The 27,217-nt window shown below is 35.6% G+C and overlaps 1 protein-coding gene across 3 annotated transcripts in view; it reads right to left on the bottom strand.

Moving 5' to 3' along the window:
• Positions 1-27,217, bottom strand: part of LOC128865097 (homeobox protein 2) — a 182,707-nt gene that overhangs the window by 8,800 nt on the left and 146,690 nt on the right. For all 3 annotated transcript variants that reach the window (XM_054105063.1, XM_054105064.1, XM_054105065.1), the window contains 2 exons: positions 20,427-20,533; positions 15,951-16,047 (listed from right to left, as the gene is read on the bottom strand). In XM_054105063.1, coding sequence (XP_053961038.1) covers positions 15,951-16,047; positions 20,427-20,533 — 204 coding nt within the window. The remainder of the gene's footprint in view (positions 1-15,950; positions 16,048-20,426; positions 20,534-27,217) is intronic.

The raw sequence follows: 27,217 nt of genomic DNA, 5'->3' as shown, positions 1-27,217 counted from the left end.
GTGAAGGTGAAGAAGAAATTGAGTCGGTACAACATCTCCTACGTGAATGTCCTGCACTTCAAAGAAGCCGTGCCAAATATCTTGGCGATTATTTCTTTGAAGTCCTAATGTGCAAAATGTCTCACTGGAGCGACTACTTACCGTCTTAAAAAGGTACAAATGGTTTAAGCAACTTAGTTAGGAGATGGAAGTCAAAGGCAGGTACCACAATGAACATTAAGGCTCGCGAGTGTCTTGTTTTAGACAACCAACCTGGCTAACCTAAGATGGAATTTACGGAAACATAAAATTTTTGTGAATGTGTTTGTTTTTGTGTTGCAGGGCGGCCAACAATTTCTTATTAAGCTTCTAAGCTGAGAGTCTGATTAAAAAATGATAGTTAATGTTTTGAAAGGATATTGTATTATGTTTTAAGTCATACTCACAAAATTATATTGAGATTCCGTAATTCGGTATTACTAACCCCAGTAGATCGGAATCTTAAGTTCCGATAGCGGAATCTTGGAATCGCGCAAGATGAGGAAATATTATATTTGACTTATAAAGGGATAATATGGACTTATGCACGCTCAGACCTTTTGTGAGAATTGGCGAAGAACTCGAACCTTCCAAATCATCTAATGGTATCGGTTTTTATCACCCGAATATGATGAATGAACGCTAATTTCAAAACCAGAATATTTCTCGAAGGATTCTTATCTGACCGGCCGAAAGCTGTTGGTTGCTGGAAATAACTTTCCCGTCTCGTTTTATATGAAAAGAGATTTGCGGCTTGGTAATTCTCCATAGAAGAATTGTGTTTGGAGTTAAAAATACTGCATTTGGTGGCGATGTTGTGATTTGTTCTAGGAGTGAATGGCAAGAACTGATGTTTTTAAATGAACAGACAACGCAATCATGTCAAGCCAAATGCTACGTTGGACTTATAAAGCAACTGAATGAAAATTTTTTCTTCCGACGATCATACAGATGTTCCGAATATTCTCTAACATGATATTAAATGTAGAAGCTTGCGAATGCGATATTCCGGAATTATCACAGATCAAATTAGAGTTTTTAAAGAAATATAAATACAATGTAACCTCTCCTAACGGACACCTCCATTAGCCGGACTTCTCCCTTGAGCGGACATTTTTTCTATACCAAATCTTATATATCGGAAAAAGTTACCCTCTTTTAAGTGGAAACATCTCTTTGATGGACAAAAGTGTCCGCGCGACTGACGTTGAGTGTCCGTCCAAGAGGGGTTTCACTGTATATGTATGAAAATAAATGTGAAGTAAAATATTCTGCGCGTTTTCTGCTAGATGCCTTTAGTAAATCATAGCTCACGATATGTGCATGACACAGATGTCATAACATCCTCATCATCATCGTTTCCTCCCATAGGAGCATAGAGCCTCATAGCGTCATACCCTACGGAGCTTCGTAACAGTTTTTGCGACAGTTTTGCTATCAGTGAAGTCAGTTATGTGTTACAGCGTTCAAAATATATATGCACGGGTGGAAAATAGTAATACGAACAATAAGTACGTCGATTTTATTGTTGCAATGCGGCAAAATTTACTTTTATGGAAGGGCAAAAACCAAAATGTAAATCTATATACATATATAAAAGAAAGTCATGTTAGTTACACTATTTATAACTCGAGAGCGGCTGAACCGATTTGGCTGAAAATTCGTGGGAGGTAGCTTAGAACCAGGAGACGGACATAGGATACTTTTTATCCCATTCGAAAGCGTTTTCATGAAGTGACTATGAAATGTGGTATAACAAAAACGCATCTGATATGGAATAACAAAACGCAAATGACAGCTAAACGTAATTTTGTCTATGGTTAAGTAGAAAATTTGATATATAAATTTTGTCAGAAATATATAATCACAGTAATTTGTATTCTCTTTGAATCATCATTATCAATGCCGCGACCAAGACGATCGAATCTTTCCCGACAAAGCCGTTATGCAAGAAGGATAAGAAACATTGCGAATGAAACGACTGAAGAAGCAGAAGGAATTGCCCGTGAAGAGCGCCGCGTTAGTATGGCTCGACTTCGTGCTTCTCAATCACAAGAGCAAAGCGAGACAGCCCGTGAAACGGCTCGCTTGGCAATGCGAAGTCGTCGAGCGAATAACAGAGATCAACAGGTAGATAATTTTCGACGCACAAGAAGAGAATTATCAAGTGCTGATTTGAATCGGGCAGCGTTTTGATATGATTGCAACACTGATTACTGCTTGTATTCTAGCGTTTGCATTGGGCCAATGAACGTTGCTTGCGAGTATTGTGACGCATTGAAGTTTTCCGGAGAAACGCCCGGATTGTGCTGCCTTAGTGGAAGAGTGATATTGCCATTATTCCGCCAAACACTGCCAGTAATTCCAAGATCAACGGCTGCTGACGAAATAAACGCTTGCCTCAAATCATCGAATCTATGGCGCTATGTGAAGAAACTTCAGCTGACAACAAACATGAGAGTTGCATTACTTAATGATACATCTACTGAAGATTTCTCTGAGCAATTACTGACTATCGGTAATGGTCGAGTACCTGTCGACGAATCGAGTGGATTGATGTCAGTTCCTAAGAATTTCTGTAACTTTGTCTCATCGAAAGACGAACTTATCAATAAATTATTCCCAAACATCATTAATAACTACAAAAATAATGAATGGTTGAGTTGAGCAAGCAATTTTAGCGGCTAAGAATAAAGATGTAGATGACCTAAACTACATAATTCAAAATGATATCATTGGAACAATGCATTCATTTAAATCCATTGATTGTGTAACAAACGAAGATGAAGCCACCAACTATCCAATTGAATTTTTAAACTCCTTGGATGTGCCTGGCTTACCGTCGCACAATTTACGCCTAGAAGTTGGCTCCGTAGTAATCATGCTTCGAAACATAAGCACACCAAAACTTTGCAACGGTACGCGTTTGTTGGTAAATAAATTGATGAACAATGTGATTTACGCGCCGACACTCAAAGGAAAATTCGAAGGTGAAGAAGTTCTCATTCCGAGGATCCCGATGATCCCAACCGATCTTCCGTTTGAGTTTAAAAGACTTCAATTTCCGATCCGTCTTGCATTCACCATGACCATTAACAAATCACAAGGCCAATCCTTGAAAGTTTGTGGTCTGAATCTAGAAAATCAATGTTTCTCACATGGTCAATTATATGTGGCATGTTCACGGCTCGAAAAACCATCTGCGTTGTTTGTTCTTGCAGCTGATAATAAAACAAAAAATATCGTGTATCACAAGGTGCTTAACTGAAGAGTGCAATCTATTAAAGCTTCATTGAAATACTTGATTAATAAAAAAATTATCTTAATAAAATCAAAAATCTGCTTTTTATTGCCTCTAGGGCGGAATAAAGTTCGCCGGGTCAGCTAGTAAATACAATAAGAGAAAGAGCTGAGTATACTTTTCATTCGAGTGACAGACGAAAGAGGTTCGATTGGGTGGAGATCAAAGAAGAATAAACAACAAGTGGAGAATTAATACTTAATTATTTATGATAGTATTCAGAATTAATAAAGTACACAGAAAATATTAAAGAGTTCAAAAGATCCAAGAGTTATATTAAAATATTACTGCCATCCATTTTGACAAGTCACTGATCATTTCAATAGAGTTGTTTTAGGAAAATATTTCTTCAGTCTTTACTACACAAAACAAAATCACCTGCAGTTTTAACAAACATTATTGAAATAAAGCTTGCCACAATATTTCACTTTATTAATCGTCATTTTAATTTTTTATTTCCCCAACAAATTCATATGATTGAGCCGCATAATTTTCAAATAGTTGCGAATTTCCGTTTTTGTGTTTTCCCACCAACTTGCATACATACATACATATACATATTTTTGCACTGCCTCATTTGTGTACTTGACTAATTGCTGATTTCCCCTGTGGCCGCATTAGAACCACCAATAATCAGCAGCAACAAAAACCTTAAAGCATTGCTGCGGCCCACATGACAGGCTGTCAATCAGCGTTTTATTGAATGGGTGGTTGGATTGTTCAAAAATTGCAGACACCAAAAGTGTTTGATATTCAGTTGCATAACAAATTGAATGGGGTACAGCGTGGGGACTATCATTACACGATAAATTTCAATGTGGCGGTTGGAAAGTATGAATGACAGAAGTTTTAGTTGCATGCTCTTTTTGAAATTAGAAACAATTATTTGAATTAACTGACTTAATTGAAACTAAGAAAAATTTCGCAGTAAAACTAGCAACTCGCATACTTGAAAATACATGTAAGTTTTAATGCAAACTATTCGCTACTAGGCCCAAGGTATAAAGCTTTCATTTCCCCAAACTGAATGGTGTCAGACTGGTACTATCAGTGCAAGGCAAATCTCTTGGCATAAATTTCAACTTCAAACTCAGTTTGAAATCCAATATTAAGTATAGAATTAAAAAAGTAAAGAAAGTTATTTATAAGTACTTGCAAAATAATATTAGGCCAAGAAGTCAGGTCTAACTCCAAAAATCTCAGTCTTACTTTAATTGTGACGCCTCTTCCTACGAATGCGCCACACATTTGGTGGTCTACACTCGCTAAAAGCTACAATCAAACCAAACTCGGGAGTGCAAAAGGAATAGTTTGTTTTTCAATAATGTCCCTTATGCTCGGCTCCAAGCGATGCACTCAACTTACTACCCTATTTCTTATCTTCACATCAAATACACATTTGTTACTAGTCCAACTAAAATACTCAGGATTGAAGAAATAGGGAGCTGGACCACTTAGACGTATCATCACAACAAAATCCCCATCTCCGATCACCTATCACAAAGTCTTCACTCCATTAACGATTTCTCTGTAGAATTTCCATATGGGGCGTATTAGAGAAGGAGGCGAATTTTTAAAGATTTTGATGCAAAAATCTCACTCAACGGGTGTAAGATGGGCTGCGTGATCGGGCCAGGTTTCTACTTAGAATCTCTACAAATATCTAAATCATGCAAGGCTAGTATTCCAGGTAGAATTGCTTGCCATCAGGATAGTATGCAAAGCCATTCCCGACATCATGAAAGCTGGAGTCAAGGTTATATATATCACACAACAAAATATGCCGCAATTGCAGAGTAGTGGGAAGGGGAGAATCTTCTATTCACTATCTTTGCAATTAATTTTTGCTTTTGGCAAACCATTCACCAACAACATTGACGTTTATTTCGGACGTAGCATTTACGTATCTTCTATTCTTTCTGGACACAACAAAGATGCTATAGCACATAGCGCTCTTTAAACGGAACCAGCAAAACTACAGAGGACTGTGGTGTCAAAACGGTGATAGGCTTTAATTAAGTGTCTCCCAATTCAGAAAATTTGTCCACTCAAACAACAAGGATTTTTCATTGTAACTCAGTCAGTATTCTGCCTCTGTTAAATTGAGACAAGATATCGTCGGCTGAACTGCCACTTGGTTAACCTGGGAATTTATTTATGTGAAACTGGCAAATTCTGGAGAGTAGAAAAGGAAACCGCCGTAGCCGAATGGGTTGGTGCGTAAATACCATTCGAAAATATGTTGGTTCGAAACTTGTATAAAATAGCAAAATGATGGAAAAAGTTTTTTTCTAATGGCGTGTTTTCTAATGCATAACAACATCCAGACGCACACCACAAATAGGAGGAAGAGCACTGCCACACACCTAACAGAAGTGTACGCGCCAATTATTTATTTATTTTTCTAGAAAATTAAACCGCAAGGCACGCCCTAGAGCAATGTCTTGAACTAATGTTGGGTTAGCAGCTAATAATGGACAGCACGATGAATTTCAGAGCCTTTATCTGCGTACTAAAGGTCACCTAGCTAAGACCTCTTCTTGTATCTATTTATATGTATGGGTTGGGTAGGTGCGTGACAGCCATTCGGAATTCGAAGAGAATGAAAATATCTGCCGATCGAAGTCGGGTTAAAACTATAGGTCCCTCCATTTGTGGAACAACATCCAGACGCACACCACAAATAGGAGGAGGAGCTCGGTCAAACACCCAACAAGTGTGTAAGCGCTATCTGACAATCCATTTAAACATATCTATATCTGTTTTTTTACCTGTCTATTAATGAAATGAAAAGGTAAACAAACACATAACTATTTGAACGAGGTTTAAAAAAGAAATTAGTAAGCTCGAAATTGAAACAAATTTTCCGAAAAGTGTTCTTTCTGAGTAACTGAAATATAAACGAATAATACAATACATTTAAATTATCTTTGTTGTTTTTACAAGTTGAAAACTTTGGTGCACAAATTAAAAAAGAGTTAAAAAAAGTTAAAAACGAAAGAGAAATAAGCAAACTTGTTTAAAGTGGAAGCTAACACAAATCTACTTGCTGGTCTGAGTCAAAAAGAAAACATAATTAAAAAAAAATTACGCATTCATTTTCTAAGCCAATTTATGAATTTTTATGAATAAAGCCCCTGAACGCTGTCATGACGTTATATATAATATGAGTGCATATGTATGCAGTAGATTCTCTATTCAAATTTACACCAGGAAAATCGCCAAAAATTGCAAACAAAATTATTTCGCAGTATTTCATTTACAGCACAGAATTTCACAAACTGTTCGAATCAATTGGGAAAATATAAATTTTTTGTATTTAATCTGCCAAATGGACTATGTTTACAAAGCTTTTCAAATCAATTAATAGTTTTGTTTATAATTTGTAGACAGTCTGAGCAACTGCATATGTGCATTTGAGCCCGATTGGGAAAAGAGATGTGCCTATTCATACATATACATGCATATGTATGTATGTATATGCTTATATTTTATAAGTTTTTACAATGAACGGCATATGGATGCTGTCAGAACAGCGGTATTTAACGTGGAATGATGAATGCATATATATATTATATTTTTTTTTTAAACTTAATTTCTTCACTTTATTTCCACACGTTAAGAATATTGACACATTTTCTAAATCCGATAGATATTGCTGGGTTTGAAATGATATGAAATATTACATACATTTTCAGATTATACAAGGTGAGGTCCAAAATAAACCAGACTGGCGTCATAACATAGTTATTGATGGCGCCATCTTTCTAATGCGTTAATGCGTTGGAAGATACATCCCTAGCTGACTTCCAGTGAAAGCCTGGTGACATTCGATTCAGTGCAAGCGAAGTTATTGCGTCTGAAGTGTCAGTATGTTTGTGTCATCGGTACAAAAATCAGTTTCGAACAAAAAGCTAATATCAAATTTGGTTTTAAGGTCGGTAAAACGTTTACCATTTGAATTAACGAAAAAAATTATGGCGATGATTGTCTATCTCGTGACAGAGTTCATGAGCGGTTTACACGCTTCAGAGATGGTTGTTAGGATATAAATGACAATGAACATAATGGACAGCCCCAGAAGAGCTACTACTCAAAAAATCACATTTGGAGAAGTCAAAAATCATGTCGATGCTCATTTGTTTTTACGATTCCAAGGGAATTGACCACAAGGAGTTCGTGCCAAGGGACCAAACCGTCAATGCAATTTTCTATCTTGCCGTTTTGAAGCGTTTGTTGCATCGCATTCATCGAATTCGCCCTGAATACCACGAAGGACGAAGCAGGCACTTATTGCATGATAATACACCATCTTATCGATCCACTCTTGTGACTGATTTTTCGACTAGAAAACGCATTTTAACCATTAATCCCTCATCGAATTCGCCTGATATGGCTCCCTGTGACTTCTACCTATTCGAAAAATAGCATTTGGTCATGAAAGGAAACTGTTTTGCGTTCGTCGAGGCCATCCAAAATGCTTGTACCGACATCTTAAAGGACTTTCCGGTCAATGACCTGAAACACTCTTTCGAAAAGCTTTCAGATCGCGCAAACCAGTGTATCAAGGCCAGAGGGGACTATTTTGAATAAATAAACTCAAAGTCATCAGAACAAAGCTCCTGTCGTTTCTATTTTAGGTCAGTCTTGTTAATTTTCGCCTTCACCTTGTATAGTACAAATATCATAAGAAATACTTTTATATATACAAATTCTGTGACAAATTTTACAATGCATACGGCGAGAACAAATTCGCAGAAAAAAGTTCCGTTATTTTTTCTATCGTTGCTATGCATTGTCTCTCATAAAGTATACTCAGTTTCGTGGTAAATTTCGCTTGTTAACAACGAAGTGGGGAGCTAAAGAAATTCGCTTTGCAGTGATTGCATTACAAAAGTCTGGTGCAAGTGAGATTTACGAATTGCTGAAAAAAATTTAGATTCCGAGAATGTTTGTTTGCCGCACGATCAATCGCTTTTCCGAAATGTCTGAAGGGACAGACAGAAAAAGAAGTCAACGTCCTCGCGTGGGGCGAATTAGTGCAGTCATAAAAGCGTTCGAGAAAGAATTCGCAGAAATTCCCATAGAAAGCAGAAAATCATGTCCAGGGAAATGAATGTACTGACCAGATTCACGTCAAGACTAATTACAGATGATCTCCATCTCCATTTCTTTTGACGCTCAACTGGTCATTTTTTGACAACGCATTTGAAGAACGGTCCACGGCCATGAAAATATTATTTTCATGTTATAATATTCTTTCATAGATGAGATGAAAATTTTCACTGTTAAAGAAGTTTTCAATAAGCAAAAAAAAAAATATGCTAAAACTTCAAAAGACGTAAAAAATGTTGTTCCAAGGGTTCAGCGTGGCCACCATCCAGCCTCCGTAATGGTTTGGTGGGGAGTGTCTTGCAATGCCTTTGCATGCCTTTTCATTTCTGCGAAAAAGGTGTTAGGACCAAAACAGATTCTAGCCTTAAATTGAAAAGTTGAAAACTATTGCCGCCAGCAGTGTGTGCTAGTGGATTCTAACATAACCTAAGCGTCATAAACCAAACCTAGCCATATGGTAAAAAAAACTGCTTCGACACCTGAGTGATTTTGTTTTGGTATCATACGAGTATACTTTTGGTTTTGTGAAAATGTCTGATTTTGTGCCGAATAATCGTCATTTGCGAGAAGTGTTGATTTTCCACTTTCATTCGAAAAAAACGGCGGCTGAAGCGCATCGAGAGCTACAAAAAGTTTATGGAGATGCTGCTTTAAGTCAAACAACGTGCCAAGATTGATTTTATCGCTTCAAAGACGGTGATTTTAATGCTGATGACCGTCCATGTGAAGGAAGACCAAAAACCTTCAAAGACGCTGAATTGGAGGCATTGCTCATCGAGGATCCGTGTCAAATGCAAGAAGAGCTTGCTTCAGTATTAGGAGTTACCCGCCAATTCATTTCCAAGCGATTGCATGCTTTGGGAATGATTAAGAAACAGGGGACTTGGGTTCCTTATGAGTTAAAACCAAGGGACTACAGCAGTTCAAAGAAAATAAAGTCATGGGGACTGCCCGGTCATGCTTCTACGTCGTCGCCTCGGCTGAATATTCACGCTGCGAAGGTTATGCTATGTATTTGGTGGGACCAAGTTGGTGTTATTTATTATGAATCCCATCACTGGGGATCGGTATCGACTTCAATTGATGCGATTGAGCCGAACACTGCGCGAGAAGCTGTGAGAGGCATGAAAAAGTGATTCTACAGCGTGACAACGCTCGGCCTCACGTTGCTAAACCCGTTAAAACCAACCTGGAAACACTGAAATGGGAAATCCTACCCCACCCGTCATATTTTCCAGATATTGCGTCGTCCGATTATCACCTGTTCCGATCGATGGCACATGGTCTAGCTGACTAGCAGTTCCATTTATATGAAGACATCAAAAATGGTTTGATGCGTGGATAGCCTCAAAAGATGAACAGTTTTACCGCGACGATATACTAGATCTACCAGAAAGATGGGGAAAAAGGAGTAGCCAGCGATGGGCAATACTTTCAATGATTCACCATTTTTTCAGAATAAAGTTGTATTTTCATAAAAAAAACAGCGAGAACTTAGTTGCGCACCTAATAAAAACAAATAACTTATTCTAATGATGTCGATTTGTACGCTTAGTTTATGTGCTCTCCATGGGCCATTCTAATTTCTCGCTCTGGCTGTTAAGAAAATCTCATAAACAAACCTAATATATCACTAATTTGCATAAAATTAAAGAGAAAAACTAGAAACTTTTCTCAGCCGTATGTATGTACGCAACCTAATGAAGCCACTTCTTCATGGCCTAATTGCTTTTATGGTTTTATGACTGCATGGCTTAGCAAAGAACTTTGACCGCTAACGCGTAGCTAAACCAATCTTGACCCCAGCGGAGCTAATCAGTGTGCGGCTACAACAATACAAACATACCTACACACTAAAATTTATGTATCACACATAGGCGTTACGATACACTATCTCGCTTTCCTTAAAATTTCTCCACTTACTCTTAACTGCCACTTTTACTGCACCTCTAACTCCAGTTGTTGATTTTCTTATCTTTACTCATCGCAAATGTTCGCAACTTGGTAATACTTATTTAGAAAGTCGAAAACATAGTGTAAAAAAAAGTTGTCTGAAATGCGTGGCAAAGCAATGTTTTGTATATGCACACACATACCCATATATGTATGTATGTATGTTAGTTGGTTATACAAATGGTCATAGCTCAAACTTAAAGTTATTATCACGCAAATTACTTTAGTTCGCAATGAAATGACCTCTACGAAAAAGTTGAGTTAACGTCTGCCTTAAGGCGATTCGCTTATGTGTTTGCATGTTTATACAATATGTATGTACATACAGATGTATGTACGTATGTATGCGTGCATGCATCATTAAATATGCACTAAGTTTTCTGAATAAATGCGTAAAGATTTTGGAAAGTTTTTGTAATTTAGGCGTAATTATGGCAAATATTTTCTACAACTTATACTTCTCCTCTCCACCGCTCATGGCAGCGTACTTATATATTTTCGTTCCCATGTTATTGAGAATCAATGTGGCTAAGAATTAATTATCCAATCTAGTTTTTGAATAACTTTTTTGTTAAATAAAAAAAAGATTTTGAGTGACGAAAATATTTTAACTATATTCAAAACTAGCAAACCCGGCCCCTTCGCTGGGCACACTAAAATAGAATAGATATGGTTAAGAACAGAAAATATATGATTTTCATATTATTTATTCCTTTATTCTTTATTCAAGCGCTTTGGCATAAACAATATTTTTTGTTTTTCTATTTGTTTTTGAGTAAATATAAAATATAAATTGAAAATCAGGAAAAAAGAAGATTGTTTTTAAATTTCAAATCAACGCATATGAATAAACAATCGTCTTTTTTCCTGATCATCCATGAATTTTTCGTTTCAATTTATATGTTTTATTGGAGCTTTTTTAACCATTATCCATTTATATTTTTCAAAAAAAAAAACGAAAAAATTTTTTTTTTCCACGAACACATAATTTCATTCGGATTTCACATTAAATTCTCAAATTTCGTAAGAAATTATTCACTGTTCCAAAATCCACTCCAAAAAAATTCACAAACAATTTTTACATGTTGCACTTACGTTTTTTCCTTATGGCATCCAAATCAGAAAGAAATATTGACACATTGTAACTCACACTGTCAATTTGCCAGTTCAGTTCCGTCCCAAGCGTTAAAAAAGTAAGCGACATTATGGCTGGTTCAAAAGAACGCTGTACCCGTTGCCAGTGCTCCGAATTACAACCAAACTTTACGAAACCCATTTTCAATACTTACTTAACAATGTGCGCAAGTTTGGTTTAATTCGGTGCAAAGACACGGCGGGTCCACGTTTTGGCATAGATTTCGAGACCCTAGTCAGCAATAGGTATGAAAATTACCCCGTATTTAAGCACTTATCAACAGCTTTCATTTGATACCCATATTGTACATACACAACCAAAGGTTACCCGGGTCCACGTTTTGATCTATATCTCGAGACCCCAGTCACGGAGCGGCATGGAAAATACTCTGTACTAAAGCATTCACCAACAGCTTCAATTTGATATCCATATTGTACAAACACATTCTAGGGTCCACGTTTTGGTCTCTATCTCGAGACCCTAGTCACGGAGCGGCATGAAAAATACTCTGGACTAAAGCATTCACCAACAGCTTCCATTTGATACCCATATTGTACATACACATCCGAAAGTTACTCGGGTCCACGTTTTGACCTATATCTCGAGCCCTATTTCCAAAATAAAATATAATCCATGTTACTCGTGGATGATGTAGCTTTCGAATGGTGAAAGAATTTTTAAAATCGGTCTAGTAGTTTTTGAGCCTATTCATTACAACCAAACAAACAAAGTTTTCCTCTTTATAATATTAGTGTAGATTATTGTGATCGAAATAAAGCAGAGAAATGTTCAGAACTTTTTACTCCAATGGAGTTCCACGTTCATACGGCACTCATAAATAATAATCTAATCGATGTAGTAAAATTAGAATTGGATACAACCAGATTGCTGGAGCTCTAAGATATCGGGGGCATCAGTTTGATTATACAGACCGACCATAGCTATTATAGCTGGGTGGATTTTATTAGGAAGAAGAGGAAAAATGGCTAAAGTTCTACATAAATACTAAATCCAGATGAAGAAGAAAAAAATTGCACTTTTAACTTCTTTCGATTTTTTATATATTTTTCTTCGAAACCAAATTTTTTTTTTTTTTTTTTGGAAAAGTATTGTTAAAATTTTTTCTTTGTGGAAATAATTTTAAAAATTTATGTGAGAAAAAATTGGCTACAGCATCAACTGAAAACTATTATTGTGTCTTTTTTATTTTTTTTTTTTGACAAAAGTTTTTACTAATTTTTTTAGAAAAACTTTTAGTTTAAAAAATTAAAGAGGTGGTAACGCACTTCACAAATATTAAGTACAGATGAGGGGGAAAAATATGCGTTTTTAACATATTTTAGATTTTTTTTTTGTAAAACATTTCTTTTTAGAGAAAACATCAATTGGTAAATATTAATATTTTTTGTTCAAATACATTCATATTTTAAATCTAGTTATTTAAGTAAGTTATTGAAACTTTATCGAAAGGAATAGTAATGGTTTTCAAATGATATTTTAATCATTATTTCTTCACATCAGTAATTTTATCGTTAAAAAAATGCCGCTAAATCAAGAAACAAAATTTCTTCCCGAACTGCCACTAGATTTTTTTGTGAATTTTTGTTAAAAAACGGAAATATGTACACAAAAAATTGCAGAAGCTGAAAAATGCAATTTTTTTCTTCCTCATAAACACAGAAATAAGAAATTTTTCTCATATAGAATTAAAAAAAATATATATAAAAAAAATTAATAAATTTGTGTTAAAAAAAAAATGAAACAAATCTTTTGTTAACAAAAAATAAAATATTTTGTCAAAAAACATAAAAAATCACACGAGGCTAAATATGCATTTTTTAAATCTCATCTGAGCTCGATATTTGCGTAGAGCTCATTTTTTAATATTTCAAACTTAAATTTTTTCTAAAAACAAAAAAATAAAAAACCTCTGTCAAAAAACCAAAACAAGGAAAAAGGTTACCTTTGTTCAAAAATATTTTTTATTTTTATGTTGTTGCCTAGTGTAATTTGGTATCACGATGTGAGTTTATGCTAACAAGGATATGGCTAATGTTATCGTTTCGCCTAGTAGCCCGCATTTTATGCAACCATGGGCAGGTGTTAATCTGATTTTCTACTATCCTTAATTAGCCGACCAAGAAGCAGCAGGCTGCTCACTGACAGCACTAAGCCACCTGAGTTGACAAGCTCAAATAAATAGCTTTTGGAGTCGCAGCTTCAAAAAGTAAAGAGTTTAACTCATACACATCTCTATACTTTACTCCGCACTCCCAACTTTCTATAACCTTCCAGGCATCCAACCCTTTGTCTAAGCTAATCAAATAGGAAGTGCTTCACCATTGAGTTCCCCATTACTTACTCAATGGCTTCATTTACTTTGGCTTGCCAGTTATTCAAAACGTAAGCAAAAAATTGGCCAAATTTAATTATAGCTGAAAACTTAACTGTAAGGGTCAATTCGAACAAAGTTAAATTACATTCCTCCAGCCAAGACCGTTTGAAACCAATTTCTCAATTTGATCACATCTGTGCGTCAACAATAACTTAAGCTGTGTTCATTAACTGGCCTCAAAGCAAAACAAAATTTTATTGTCTGTCTTCTAACGCAGGAATGTGGGAAATATTGGCATAGGGTAAATAATAATTATTCTAACACCAACATGTTATTAAACAAAAAAAAAAAAAATTATTTTGATTCTCTAAAACCCAGAAATTGTTGAAATCACCAAAAATACAAAGTGGCAGCGAAGAGCGACATAAATCACTGCGCCCAACTTTAGCGCAAATTCCTTCCATTGAGAAGTGTCTGCAGATTATATGGCAGTCTTTGTTAGCATTATCGTAATTAGCATGTTCTTTATAATTTAGTTTGCCTCTTTTATTATGTAGTCCCATTGACAAATGATTTTACCATATTTTAAAATGGGCCTAAATGGGCATTGTGTTTGATTTGCACATGTGAATCATTAATAAAATCAAGGATGGATATAAGCGGTGAATAAATGTAAACATTCGATTTTGTTTCAATGAGTAGGGTGCTACCAAAGATTTCTAGATACTATAAATTGTTGATGTTTTGAACTTTTAGCCTTTGACTATTTAAAATATCGAACTAAGTCACCTCCACTGAATTTTTCGAATACACTGAATGTATCTCCTTTCGGCTGCCGCTTTGTGATGATATAGGCAGGAAGCCATATGCATATAAAAAAGAGAGACAGGTGGAGTGGGGATTCATCACTGCTCTACAAACTTCGCAGATTTTTGTCAGGGGAAAAAAAATTTAGCTTGTCGATATATTTAACCGTTTAATATACCATCCAAATATGGCGAGAGCCGGAGAGCGGCAGGAAAAATGATTTGTAATGTGTTCATCTAATGATACTTATGGAACCATATGCCATCCCCATGAATTTTGCCACATAAATAGTCCTATCAACGCAGTAGGTTGTTGCATTTTTACCACTTTTATAAAAAAAATACAAAATATGCCTCTTATATGCGTTCGAAGGTTCCATTTTATTTTTTAACACGTGCTTCTATCCGCGATTAATCACTTGTTGAATTCACAATATATCAAAGAAAATATAAATAGTTCCATTATATTCCGCGAATAATTTTTTGTATGCAAAAATCGTACGAACTTGTGGACTGATCTGATACTTCTTAATCTGAAGTCCCGAAATTTGTGGAGCCCGAAAATTTTCGATCCCGAAATTTATAATTTCATATAATCGCTGTAGAAATTCAATAAATATTACTTGCGCTTGAAAATTTCTATTACAAATTAAATTTTATTCCCAAATGTGTTGGTAGTCCCGAAAATTCTGAATTCAATACTTGATCAAATGCGTCAACATGAAGAGTTTTATATTTCAAGTTTAAGTCTGTGTACATTGGCTAACATTTTGTAAACTTTCACTCTTATTTTAAAACTTTTTTATGTAACAGAATTGCTGCTCAAATATTTTCTCATTCTGAAATCCCAAATATTGTCAATCCCGAAAACTTCCAATCCTGAAATTTTAAATTTTATTAATAGCTTTAAAAATTCTTTACGTATTACGGGGATTTTAAAAGCTTTGTCACACATGAAATTTGATTCACAAATGCACTGATAGTCCCGTATATTCTGGTTTCAATATTTGAAATTTCAACCAATTTAACCAGTTTGTTTAATTTAGAATTGAGCCAGTACTCATTTGAAGACAACTCATTGCTTAAATGCGCCTGCAGGATTTCCTCATGGCATTAAACTTTAACTGCGCCTGACTTTGACTTTGACCACTCGTACCCGGCTGGTTGGTGCTCGCATAATGTTTTCAATGCAGTTTTAGGAGTGGGATATTGTAAATACAGAAACATATACACACAAATATGTGTTTGTATGATATTTACAATACATTTACAGTTCATCAAACTTACCTTAAATATAAATTGTCCCATATCAGAGGCTCGCTCATTAGCCGAACCGGATGCCCTTTTGAAACAATGCAGATAATCGCGTGTTAGCACAAAGTACCTGAAAAAGGTGCATCAGAAATAAATTCAAGTTACCAAAAAGAAATATAAAAGCTAATAATAACAATAGGAAGAAGATAATGTTAAATTAGAAAAAAACAAATATTTCGACATCAATCATCGGCGAAGCTATTAAGATTTTGTGAATACTTTTTAAAGCACTAAAAATGTTGGATCATACTGTGGCTTTTGTCCATTACGTTGTATATATAATTGGAGCTAGCACCCTTTATTAGGTGTTCGCCGAGTTCGTTCTCCTATTTGTGGTGTGCGTCTTGAATGGTAGTCACGCACATCCCCAATTGACTACGGGTGTTAATCTCGCGCAACATATGATGACTACTCCAGGGCACTACTACTACTACTACTACACAGGCAATTTAATTTGGAATGCAATATCTCTGTTTGTCTAGTAATATAATGACGTATATAGTAATTAGAAATGCTTTTTTCTGCTATTGAAATGATCCAACGAGTTTCTTCAACTTACTACACAGCAATAATTTTCACACTTTCATATCACTGCCTAGAACTGAGAATTTCAGCAGATAACAAGATTGTATGCCAGAATAGTTCAATTTACTTTATACGATATGACTCAGGACATCTGTGGGCGTTCAATTGCCTTAGCTCTGCCTAACAAGGCATAGCACTCCATAGTGCTGCAAAATTAATCATCCAACTGTGTTTTTGAATCACTCTTTTACTAAATAAAAAAAAAGATTCTGAATGATGGGAAATAAAGGACTCAAAATTTATACCACAATTTAATTCTCGATCTTTCTTTTGAACAAAATAAAAAATTTAGTTATGCTGTGAAATCACTCTTTATTGTATGCCAATCGAAGTTGATGTGTCAGTATCTTTTTTACAATCGAAAGAATCGAATCTACATATTATTTCGGTAGGTATAACAGCGGCTTGGTATACTACGAGTCCATTCTGCAGTAGCTGTCGAAAGGATGAGGTGGAATCAGCTCAGCACTTTCTTCTCAGCTGTACAGCTGCCCTGCTCACGCTGGGCATCTTGATGAGTTTCATCAATAGTACGAAGCGTTTAAGGGGGGAAGCTGGTCTAGAGCGCAAAAAATGGGCATGTTTTATGAATTTATATTATTTTGACTCAACAAAGGAATCAATCGAAAATCTGTGAAATAGGTTTAATAATATAGCTTTCATGGTACAAATACAAAATTTTTCGTCTGAATTAATTTCAAAATGGCCGCTGTCCAGCAGTTCTCCTAAGGCGCCTTTTTTTCTAGTGGGTCCATTGCCGAAGACGTAAACTCCTTAATTTTTGTCCTGGATCAAAAAATAAAATTTTTTTAGTTTCTATATAACAACAGAAAGAGACGTACGTAGGATTTTTTCGATATTTTGTTTTTTCGCGAAATGGTGCACGTTTGAACAAAAAGTTACAATTTTCACTATAAAGAACGACATAAAATTGTTGATTAAAAAAAAAACTATGTAATATAAATAAAAAATCCTACGTACGTCTCCGGAGAAAGGTATTTCGAATGTATTGTCAAAATTTCGTAAGAATCGGTAAAGATTTGTTCGAGTTATGTCTTCGGCCAGTTTAAAAAAAGTGATTTCGAGAAAAAATTCGAAAAAAATTTGGGCATTTAGACATTTTTGCTGGCATCCCTCATTTGGTATATTATTTCTAAGACCCTAAAGCACCTTTTAAGACAAAAAAAAATTTTTCGATTTTTTCAAAATTCTAGACCAGCTTCCCCCCTTAACAGAACTGAAAGTAGTCATCGTTCGGTCTATTCTATTGGTTTTTGACCACTTCGAGGAAGGAGGTAGTCATTCGATATTCAGTCATCAGATACATAGAATGGCAGAATTTATACAAATTTAAATTTGTTTGTGGTTAAGACGGCTATAGACCACGTTTCACAGCCATATACTAGCACAGACTTAGCACTTCAGTTAAAAATCATCAGCTTTGTTTTGGTAGTCAACTGCTTAGACTACCATATGCTTTTAAGGGGTTACATACGTCCAGAACTTTCAATAAATCGACTTTTTTTTTAATAATATACTTCGAAAGTATAGTATCTTAAGAATATACTGTGAAATTTTCATGCAGAAATTCCCAATATTATAGCTTCTATAGCCCATTAATTAGGTAGAGAGCGGTCCGCGCGCTCCTGTACTTCAAACTTTAAACTCGTTTTTCTCGAAACTCCTTTTTCCGGCCCGTTCTGCATGATAACTCATACAATTTTTAATATTCTTTGATACGGTTTTTTTTTTAATATTTGAGAGTGTTTTCTCTACGGATTTGATTTTTGATATTTTAATTTTAAAAAAATTTATAAACATAATTAAAGTGTGACATTTATGACGTAAAACGCACACCTTTTTTAAATTGCAAAATTTTTCGAAATTTTAAAAATGCGGCTCGACATACTATAACTACAATTTTATTTTACAATTTTTTCTACTTTTTACAGATCTATCATCATTTCAAGGAGAAATGATGCAGACAGGGGAGAATTTTTTTTCATTGTACTTTGGGTCACATGATTTTTTATATTCAAATTTTTGTAAAGAAAAATTAAAATAATTTTTTTATAAAGTTTAAGTACTAAGAAACAATATTTAAAAATTTTTTATATTTATTTTTATTCTTATTCCTTCTAAAAACACTTTCTTTTTGCGCATTTTTGGCGCTGCTGGACGTACATATACAACCCCTTAAGTGTGGCGAAAGACAATCTGGCTTTCAATATCCTTTGTTCGGTGTCAGCACTTAGCAGAAGTAATGTGCTGAGCTTCAAAGACTTGAAGCATTAAAAATTACAGGAAAGACCTTCTTTATGCATATGCCATTGTATGGAGTAGAAGTTTGGACGGCGCCAGCAGCCGATAAGACGGCTTCTGGAGTTTGTTTTACATATAACTGTGTACTGTGGACATAGGCTTAGTTCAGCTAATACAGATCCATTGGCTGCGCTGGGTTAAATTATGTCAAATGTATGGATTATTAAGAAGAGATTTAGCACTGCGACCTGAAATATCTACTGTATCCTTTTCATGGATTCAGAGTATTTCTCCGTGTCCAACTTTCTCAATTAATTTTAGTATTTGCCTTATTTTATTGAGTTTTGTTTGCTCCTTTGGTAAAATATACTTAGGACTAGTAGATGGTAGTTCAATCTACAACTCCCTGTGAGAGTTCTTGTGATGATTCTAAAGCTATTCTTATTTAATTCCATACAATCTTTAAATCGGCTCAGGCAAAAACTACCTATCATTGATTTTGATTGCGATAAGCCCGATCGATTGTGCCAGTACGATCTTATTTGTATTTCCTCTACTTACTGAATTAGAAGTTGCTCTTTCCTCGGTTATCAAAAGATTCTGTCTATAAATGGAGAGGCCGCCTCATTCCTGGCTACGAATGGATACAGACATTGCTAGCCTGAAAGTATTCAAATCTAAAGCCACTTGTTGCAGCAGAGAAAGAGGAAATCCCATATATTTGTCACATTCATTTGCCAGACTTTTCCACTAATTTGTGGGTGTTCTGCAAATGGAAAAAGGCCTACAAATTGATGCTGCAGTGGGTATCGAATACGGGACCCACTGAGTGACAGTCATGCACCAAACCACTCAGCTGCCGGCGTTCACCACACTTGGTGTTGCCAAGAATCAATATAGAGCAAAACTTGTCTTCAATTCAGGTTTCTAATTGGCTACACTCAGCAAGAGGAAGAAATGACAGACGTACTTTGTTGAATTCGCCCGAAACTGCTGAGGCCTAAGAAAAAGAAAAAGACCTCACAGCATTCAATCAATTCAATGGACCTTCGATTAACTTTATGTCAATGAAAAAGTTCTTTAATAACCGACCGGATGTGAAATATCCGAAATGAATATCTTTTGAACGAAATCAAGACACGCATAGTAAATTCAAGAAGAATTTTTACCCACACCTACCAAGTTTACAAACTTAGATATATTTTACTTATCAATAAAGGAAAATGATTCTAAAAACGAAAGCAGTCTGTGTCGGCTTTCGCTGCTACTCATCGCTCATTCTAAAGTAAAAACCTCGAACCTTTACGCGCCTCTTGCTCTACCAATACAGCACCTTTTGCACCTTACTATGCCTCAATCCTTATACCTTTTTTTGTATATCCACTGCAATTAAAATGAATTTTTGGAAAAAAAAGAATTTAATTTAATTATTTGACAATTCGTTTTATGCCGCTTTATCTCACGTACCAAAATTTTTATTTTGTTTTTTTTTTGGTGCGCTCATTTCGCTGATTTAACAATTTTTCCCTGATGCTATCATTTTTTGTCCGGCAGTCAGCCCGTTACCATTTTAAATCTATAATTTTTTTATTGCTCACTCACCTTTCCTTCCAGCGTGAAAAAAGGCGGTCACGTTGCTGCCACAGCAGGCCACGTTTAATTGGACCTGTCATTGAGGCGACTGGTATGCGGCCGGCGAGCAGAGATTGCTGCAATGAAAAAAATAGAATAAAAATGAAAAAAACCCAATTGAAATGGAGGGTGGGGATTAATGTAATGCGAAATATTCGTGCATATTTTAAATGTAATTGCTACAATTGAATTTTACGAATTGGAGGGTAAAACTACATATACTCGTATGCATACTATATGTACAAGGTGGCGCAGAATGTATCAAACGAAAATAAATTTTACAAGTGGTTTCGTACGTCAATTATATTTGACACTTGTGAACTAGACAGCTGCAGTATACAAATGGACAATCAATGGAGCGTGTGAAGGTCGAAATAAAAAATTTCCAGCTCTCGAAATAATTAATTTCTTCTTTTAATGTTTTAATTTATTATTTTTGTAAATTTTTTAATTTATTATTTTTATACATTTTTTAATTTATTATTACTATTTTTTAATTTATCATTTGTTTTAAATTTTTTGTTTTAAAGTTCTTCAAAAACAAACTCGGATGATTAATTTTGTGCCACCTTGTATTTGTATGTGCATATTTAATGTATGATGTAATAAAAAAGAGAAGCAGTTTAATTTTGTATTCAGGTTGAGCCAAACCAACCAGTACTTATTTACGTTCCCTTGTAAAATATGAAATATGTATTTTATTGCGAGTTTTATGATTTGGGAACACCTTGATTTTTTAGTTGATGCGTAAATCGGATAGTGCCGCCAAATAATGAGCACCCAGGCAACGCTTGAGATGCAAATAAATGTAAGACAGAGCAAAAATAATACTCCCTTCTTGACAATTGATATAATTTACATAAGGCATTTTTCACGCACTCAGAACCCGGAAAAATTGTTTCAAGATTTTTGGAAAATTATTCGTCAGTGGTTTTAACTCACTAAGAATTTCGGTATAAATGTCAAAACAGTATTGCTCATCAATAGAATGCAACTCCTTGTGGGTGTGGGACAACCCGAATCAGAAATCACCTGAGTCCAGAACAAGCTAATCTCTTGAGAGCATCCCAGTTGGAAGGCTAGTATCGAGGAGGAGCCGCCAACATCCACCCAAAAACGCGAACATTTCGCAGTGGTCTACTCAAGAATTTTTAATAAGTATTTAAAAAAAATTACGTATAAAATTTAGCTTCCTTCAAAAGCTCGTACCAGCCGAGCGCCAAACTCTTAAGAAGTACGCTGAATAACAAAATGTTAGACGTTTTCAAAAAATTGTCCATTAACCACGGGGCGCATTTTCACTTATCTGGAAGTGTAAAGAAACCAGAAATAAGATTTTTGTTACAGGACAGATCTCGTGTTCTTCATGAGACAAGTTTCAAAATGTGATCGCTGGTGCGCTGTTTATTTAGAACATGAGATTGAGTCATAATTTTGCCAAGTTCATAACAAAAAGGTAATAGCTGTTACTGGGACATAGTACCGAATCACATTGAAAGTGTTTTAATACCGAAGCCAGATGAGGTATAATCGGAGATGTTATCCTAGCCGAATAGTGCTGCGGCACGTGTCGCCATGAAGTTCTGGAAAAGAACATTTTACAAGACACTTTGACTTCTACATTTCTGTGAAGTTATTTAATGGGACTGTTTTGGCATTGTGAAGAGAATGCAAATATTTTTGTTAATAAGATGATCTTCTTAGTATTTTATGTAATGTTTCTTCACAATACTTTATTTGCCGCGTGCGTCTTGATGTTGTTCTTAAATGATGGGACCAACAGTTTCAAGCCGAATTCGAACAGCAGATGGATTTTTATGAGAAGCTTTTCCATGGCAGAAATACAATCGGAGGTTTGCCATTGCCTGCCGAGGGACGATCGCTATTGGAAAAGCTGTTTCAATCATTTTTCGTGTCAAAGATCAAAATAAAAAAATTTACATCACTCAGTATCATTCTTTTTCTTTTTTGTAAAAAGTTATTCTATAACAAAATTAGATGATTAATTTTGCGCCATTTGGTATGTGAGGGGTCAATAAGTACCGGTGTTAGAAATGAAGACACCATTTTTTAAAAAAATTTTTTTTAGTTTCCAACATAGTCCCCTTTTAGAAAGACACACTTCTTCCAACGTTTCGGCAATTTTTTTAACCTTTCCAAAAAGTAGGATTTGTCGAACTCAACAAAAGACGCCTCTGTCTCGGCAATGACTTCCGCGTTTGAACTAAAATGTTTTCCCGCGAGCCATTTCTTCATTTTAGGGAACAAAAGAAAGTCGCAGAAAGTCACACCAGGTGAAATAGGGGGGTGCGGCAGCAAATCATAATGTAATCCAAGCAGTTTGGCGGCGACAACTCCGGACGAAAGTGCTGGTGCGTTATCGTGGTGAAACAGCACCTTCTTTTTCGCCAAATACGGCCGTGTCTCCATCAATTTTTTTGCGAAAGCGGTCTAATAACTCTCTGTAGTATTGTCCAGAGATCGTTCTTTCTTTTTCTAAAAAATCCATGAGAATGACGCCGTTCGTATCCTAAAAAAATCGTCGCCATTACCTTTCCGGCTGATGGGACTGTCTTCGCTTTCTTTGGAGCAGATTCACCCGGAGAAATCCATTCCTTTGATTGTTGCTTAGTTTCTGGTGAATCCAGATTTCATCAACGGTAACAACTCGACGCAAAAAATTCTTCGAATTTGGCTTAAATCCCAACACTGCTTCGAAGCTAACAGCTGCATCCGCCGAAAATTTTTTTATTATTGTATTTTATAAAAGTTCAGTTAATTCTGAAAAAAAGAAAAAAGAAATTCCACTCACTTTTCCTTTTTTGATTTGAGTTTAGGGACACAACGACAGGTGGTCTAATATTCTACAGCTCTTCCTCTTTCATAATTTCTGCACCGTGTTCTTATCTTTTTCTTATCCCGTTTTGTCTCACTATGTAATCAGTACGATAACTGCAAACTAGTTATTAATTTATGGTTAATATTATAATTACTTCTTCTTATTATTATATACTTCCACAAATAAAACCCCAAAAATATTAGCGCGTGGAAGGAAGAAATTAGCGCATTGTGACCTTTTGTTATTTCCAAATATTTACTCTTACATTTAAAAAGCCTACATAATTCCTATACATCTTTGCTGTCAAACTTAGCATTACTAACATCCCTTATTCATATTTGGCAACAAATACTATACACACAGCAACAATGCTGTCAAGAGAAAGCCACTTTTATGCGTGCTCATTATTCACATACACTTACTTATCCCATCTATTCAATAGAGTCGCAATTGTTCGCTCATTTGGATCGCATTGTTGTTGCTACGTAGGATGCACCATACAAATTTGGCAGCATCATTTATTTTATCACAAGCAACAACGAATGAGTGGGCAAAAAACACAACAAAAAAATTGTTCGGTACTTAAAAGAGTAATTTGAACAAAATCAGTGGCAGCTGTGACCCAGTGTGTATTGCTGTGCCAAGTGAAATGATTTACCACAGGAGGCAACATAAACTGAGGGATTTGTCGGTGAATTTTTTCGAATTCATGTTTTTCTTTTTTTTGCTATATTCATGCGAAGGAAAATGTAGCTCTTTTCACTTCACGCTGATGATAAATTGTTTTACTGTTATGTGTACACCTACTAGTATAGAAACTTACACATATGAACGAGTATATGAATGCCGCTCGTACCTGTGACAAATTGAAGTGACAATGGAATTGAACTACATTTAAAATACTTATTGTGGGAGAGCTGGAAAGGACGAACACATGAAGAACATACACTTTTTGCGGGGGTTAGGTTAGGTTATACTGACTTGCCGAAGACTCGCAGAGGCCACTTTTGGTGCATAGCGATACCAGATCAGAGTCCCTTGTTTTAGCGAAAATATGCATAACTCAAGTCAAGCGTTCTGTTCGTGAATTTTAGGAGTCGCTTAAGCTCCAGCTCAGACATAGATTCTAATATTTCCAAACTCAGAGCACCCAGGTAGCATAGTCTAGTTTTCGAGAGAGCCAGCCAGTAGCATAGAAGATGATCCACGGATTCTCTTCTACCCGACTCATTTACATTTGCTGCAAATGTCGTTGAGAGTAAGATTTAGCTTGTAAGCAAGCGCGGCAACTACTGCCTGTTAGTACACCAGCTATAGCTCTACAGTTCTTTTTATCATCAAATGCGTGTTTACACATGATCCTGGCAACTTTGCAATTTGTTAAGTAAGCATTTTGCCTTTCTTAGCATGTGCATCTCTAGTTCCTTTTGCATTGTGCGTAGTGGTTTAAGTACCTGTCTTATTTGATCTCCCGCAAGTCTCGCGCCTTCTTTAGCTAGTTCATCCACTACCTCATTTCCCTTATTAGAGAGTTTAAATGTCGTTTTGATGCTCAATTCCGCACAATATATGCCAGCGCCATCCATCTCTTCCATTTTTGATCCATCGGTAAATACATTAATGGTGCTACTTCTCGGAACTAAGCCTTTGCGCCATCCATCGTCATCGACAATGGTCTTTAGCGGTTTTCCAAAACTCTTAACTGGAACCATGTAGTCTGAATTGACTGTGGTACTCCCAATAATAGTGCTATGTGCGAAGATTCTAGAGTTAAGCTGTTCGGTTGTTTGTAGCCTCTCAGCCAAGTTTGCAACCCGATTTTCCGCAGTGATATCATCTCTTTGTGCCTGAACATATATAATATGATTTTTTCATAGTGACGGACCAATGTTAAGAAAGATAAAGAACGATTTGAGGTTATCGTTACCACCTGCGAAGGAATCGGGTGAACTGGTCACCATTATCGTGAGATTTAACCCCGCTAAACTTTCCATACTACAGTCTGATTTCCACCCGAAAAACATACCTTTTTTTCAAAAGCCCGCCATTTTGATATTTTTCAAAAAAATTGTAGCACCTGCCAGAATGACAAGCCTACAGAATAATAGTCAGTTAAACTTTTTCGTTTCAGATGTCCTGAAGAGCCAAAATCTTATTGACAAGCCAGCTATATTTTTTTAAGACGCTTACTTTGGTGCCACCCTACTGCAAAATTATATGTCAAAAAAAAAAAATTGTTTTCGTATACTATTTGATGTTAATAACGACATAGTAATCAAAACGAACGCATTTTATTTTCTTTAAAAAAAAATTCCTAAAAAATATCTATAAAACAAAAAAAAAATTTGACCGTCTACGTCTTTAACCCTTTGAGGAAGTTTGGTACTGAAATTTTATTTTGTATGATTTATAGGGGAAAAATAAATGACTTCAAAATATTTTTCTACTGCTATTTTCATGTGCACAGCTGTACATTTAAAATATTTTTATTTATAAAAAAATCTATAGGACCATCATACTGTACATTAAAAGCTGTATCAAATCCCTTCTTGCGGGTGAAGTGAAGCATATGAAAGAAACTTTTTAAGAACCATGCTATTGTGTGTTGGCACTGAAGACATGATAAATTTAATCAGACCCATCTTTCATGAAGCAAAGCATACGAGGTACACCTAAGGTTAACCCTGCCTTAGGCTCCCGGGTCTGGCCAGACTGGTTTTTTTAACTTTGCACGGGAATTTAACATATTTCTATTATAGCTAACGACCTGAGCTCCGCAACCGAAAGTTTTAAAAAAGGCGGAGGATTAAACCAAAGCTAAACTCAAATATGGCTTCATGAGTACGGGTGAATCGAATTTGTCGGAGTTTTCACTGGTATGCAGACGCATGTCGTAAGCAGGTTTTAAGCCGCTTTTTATACCAAAAATAGTAATGATTCTAGGTCGCGCTGGAGTCGAAATATTAGAAAAAACTTGTCATCCGATTCAGCTCCTATTGAAAAAATACTCGTATAACGATTGATATTACAATAGCCGACTAGGTGGTACTCGGATCGCCAATGAAAGGTGATGGACAAATCGCTTTGTCTATTACCTTGTACACTACAGCACTTCCATTCAACCATTTATTGCGCTCGTCTGCAAATAACAACTTATAAGAACTTTTGGCTTTGTGAAATGACAAATATTGGTGCCTTAAAATCGAACACAGAAATACACTCCCCTGTTGAGAGGCAACCGAAAAAACTTTTTATATAGTAGTCACTTCGCTACGGCAGTCGATTAAAAATTCCACTAAGGTATTTTATATTAAGATAAGGTATTTTATATTTTAGTTATTCTTCGGGTGGTCAAACAGATCGGCAGACATGATTAGTCGATTCCTATCGCCTTTCTGAGTATACCAGTCATTGTATACAAGTAACACCTTGATGGCCTTACAATTCGATGGCACCTCCATACGACACATAATTTTTACGAAAACTTTTCTCCAACAATAAAAAAGTCATAACATTGCATTCATAGCCTATTCTAAGTCGCGTTTAAAAGAGAAATCAGCAAAAATGTACACAAATGTGGAGTTATCATTAAGTTGAAAAAAGCATTAAGCAAAAAACCGTAAAAGTTATGGAAATTATTTTACGAAGACGCGTAAATACTGAAAAATGTATTTTCCAAACTAAACTCGTAAATTGTGGTAATCTAAAAGTACACACATTTTTTGAAAGTTTTATGATTCGTTTGACTTGCTGAAGTTTTTTATATTTCTTGCACAGAAAAATGACAAAATTAAGCGTACACTAACCTCAGCCGCTGTTTTAATAACGACGCGAAATACATTCATACTCAATAAGCAACCCGCAAAATGTTTAATACATTTGATTTACGCTTCATTTTGTTGTAATCATTTTTAATGACAAT

The sequence above is a fragment of the Anastrepha ludens genome, chromosome 5 (genome assembly GCF_028408465.1).
Source record: "Anastrepha ludens isolate Willacy chromosome 5, idAnaLude1.1, whole genome shotgun sequence".
Classification (NCBI taxonomy): domain Eukaryota; kingdom Metazoa; phylum Arthropoda; class Insecta; order Diptera; family Tephritidae; genus Anastrepha; species Anastrepha ludens.
Note: the sequence above shows the minus strand (reverse complement) of the source record. Positions and strands in the feature narration are given on the sequence as shown.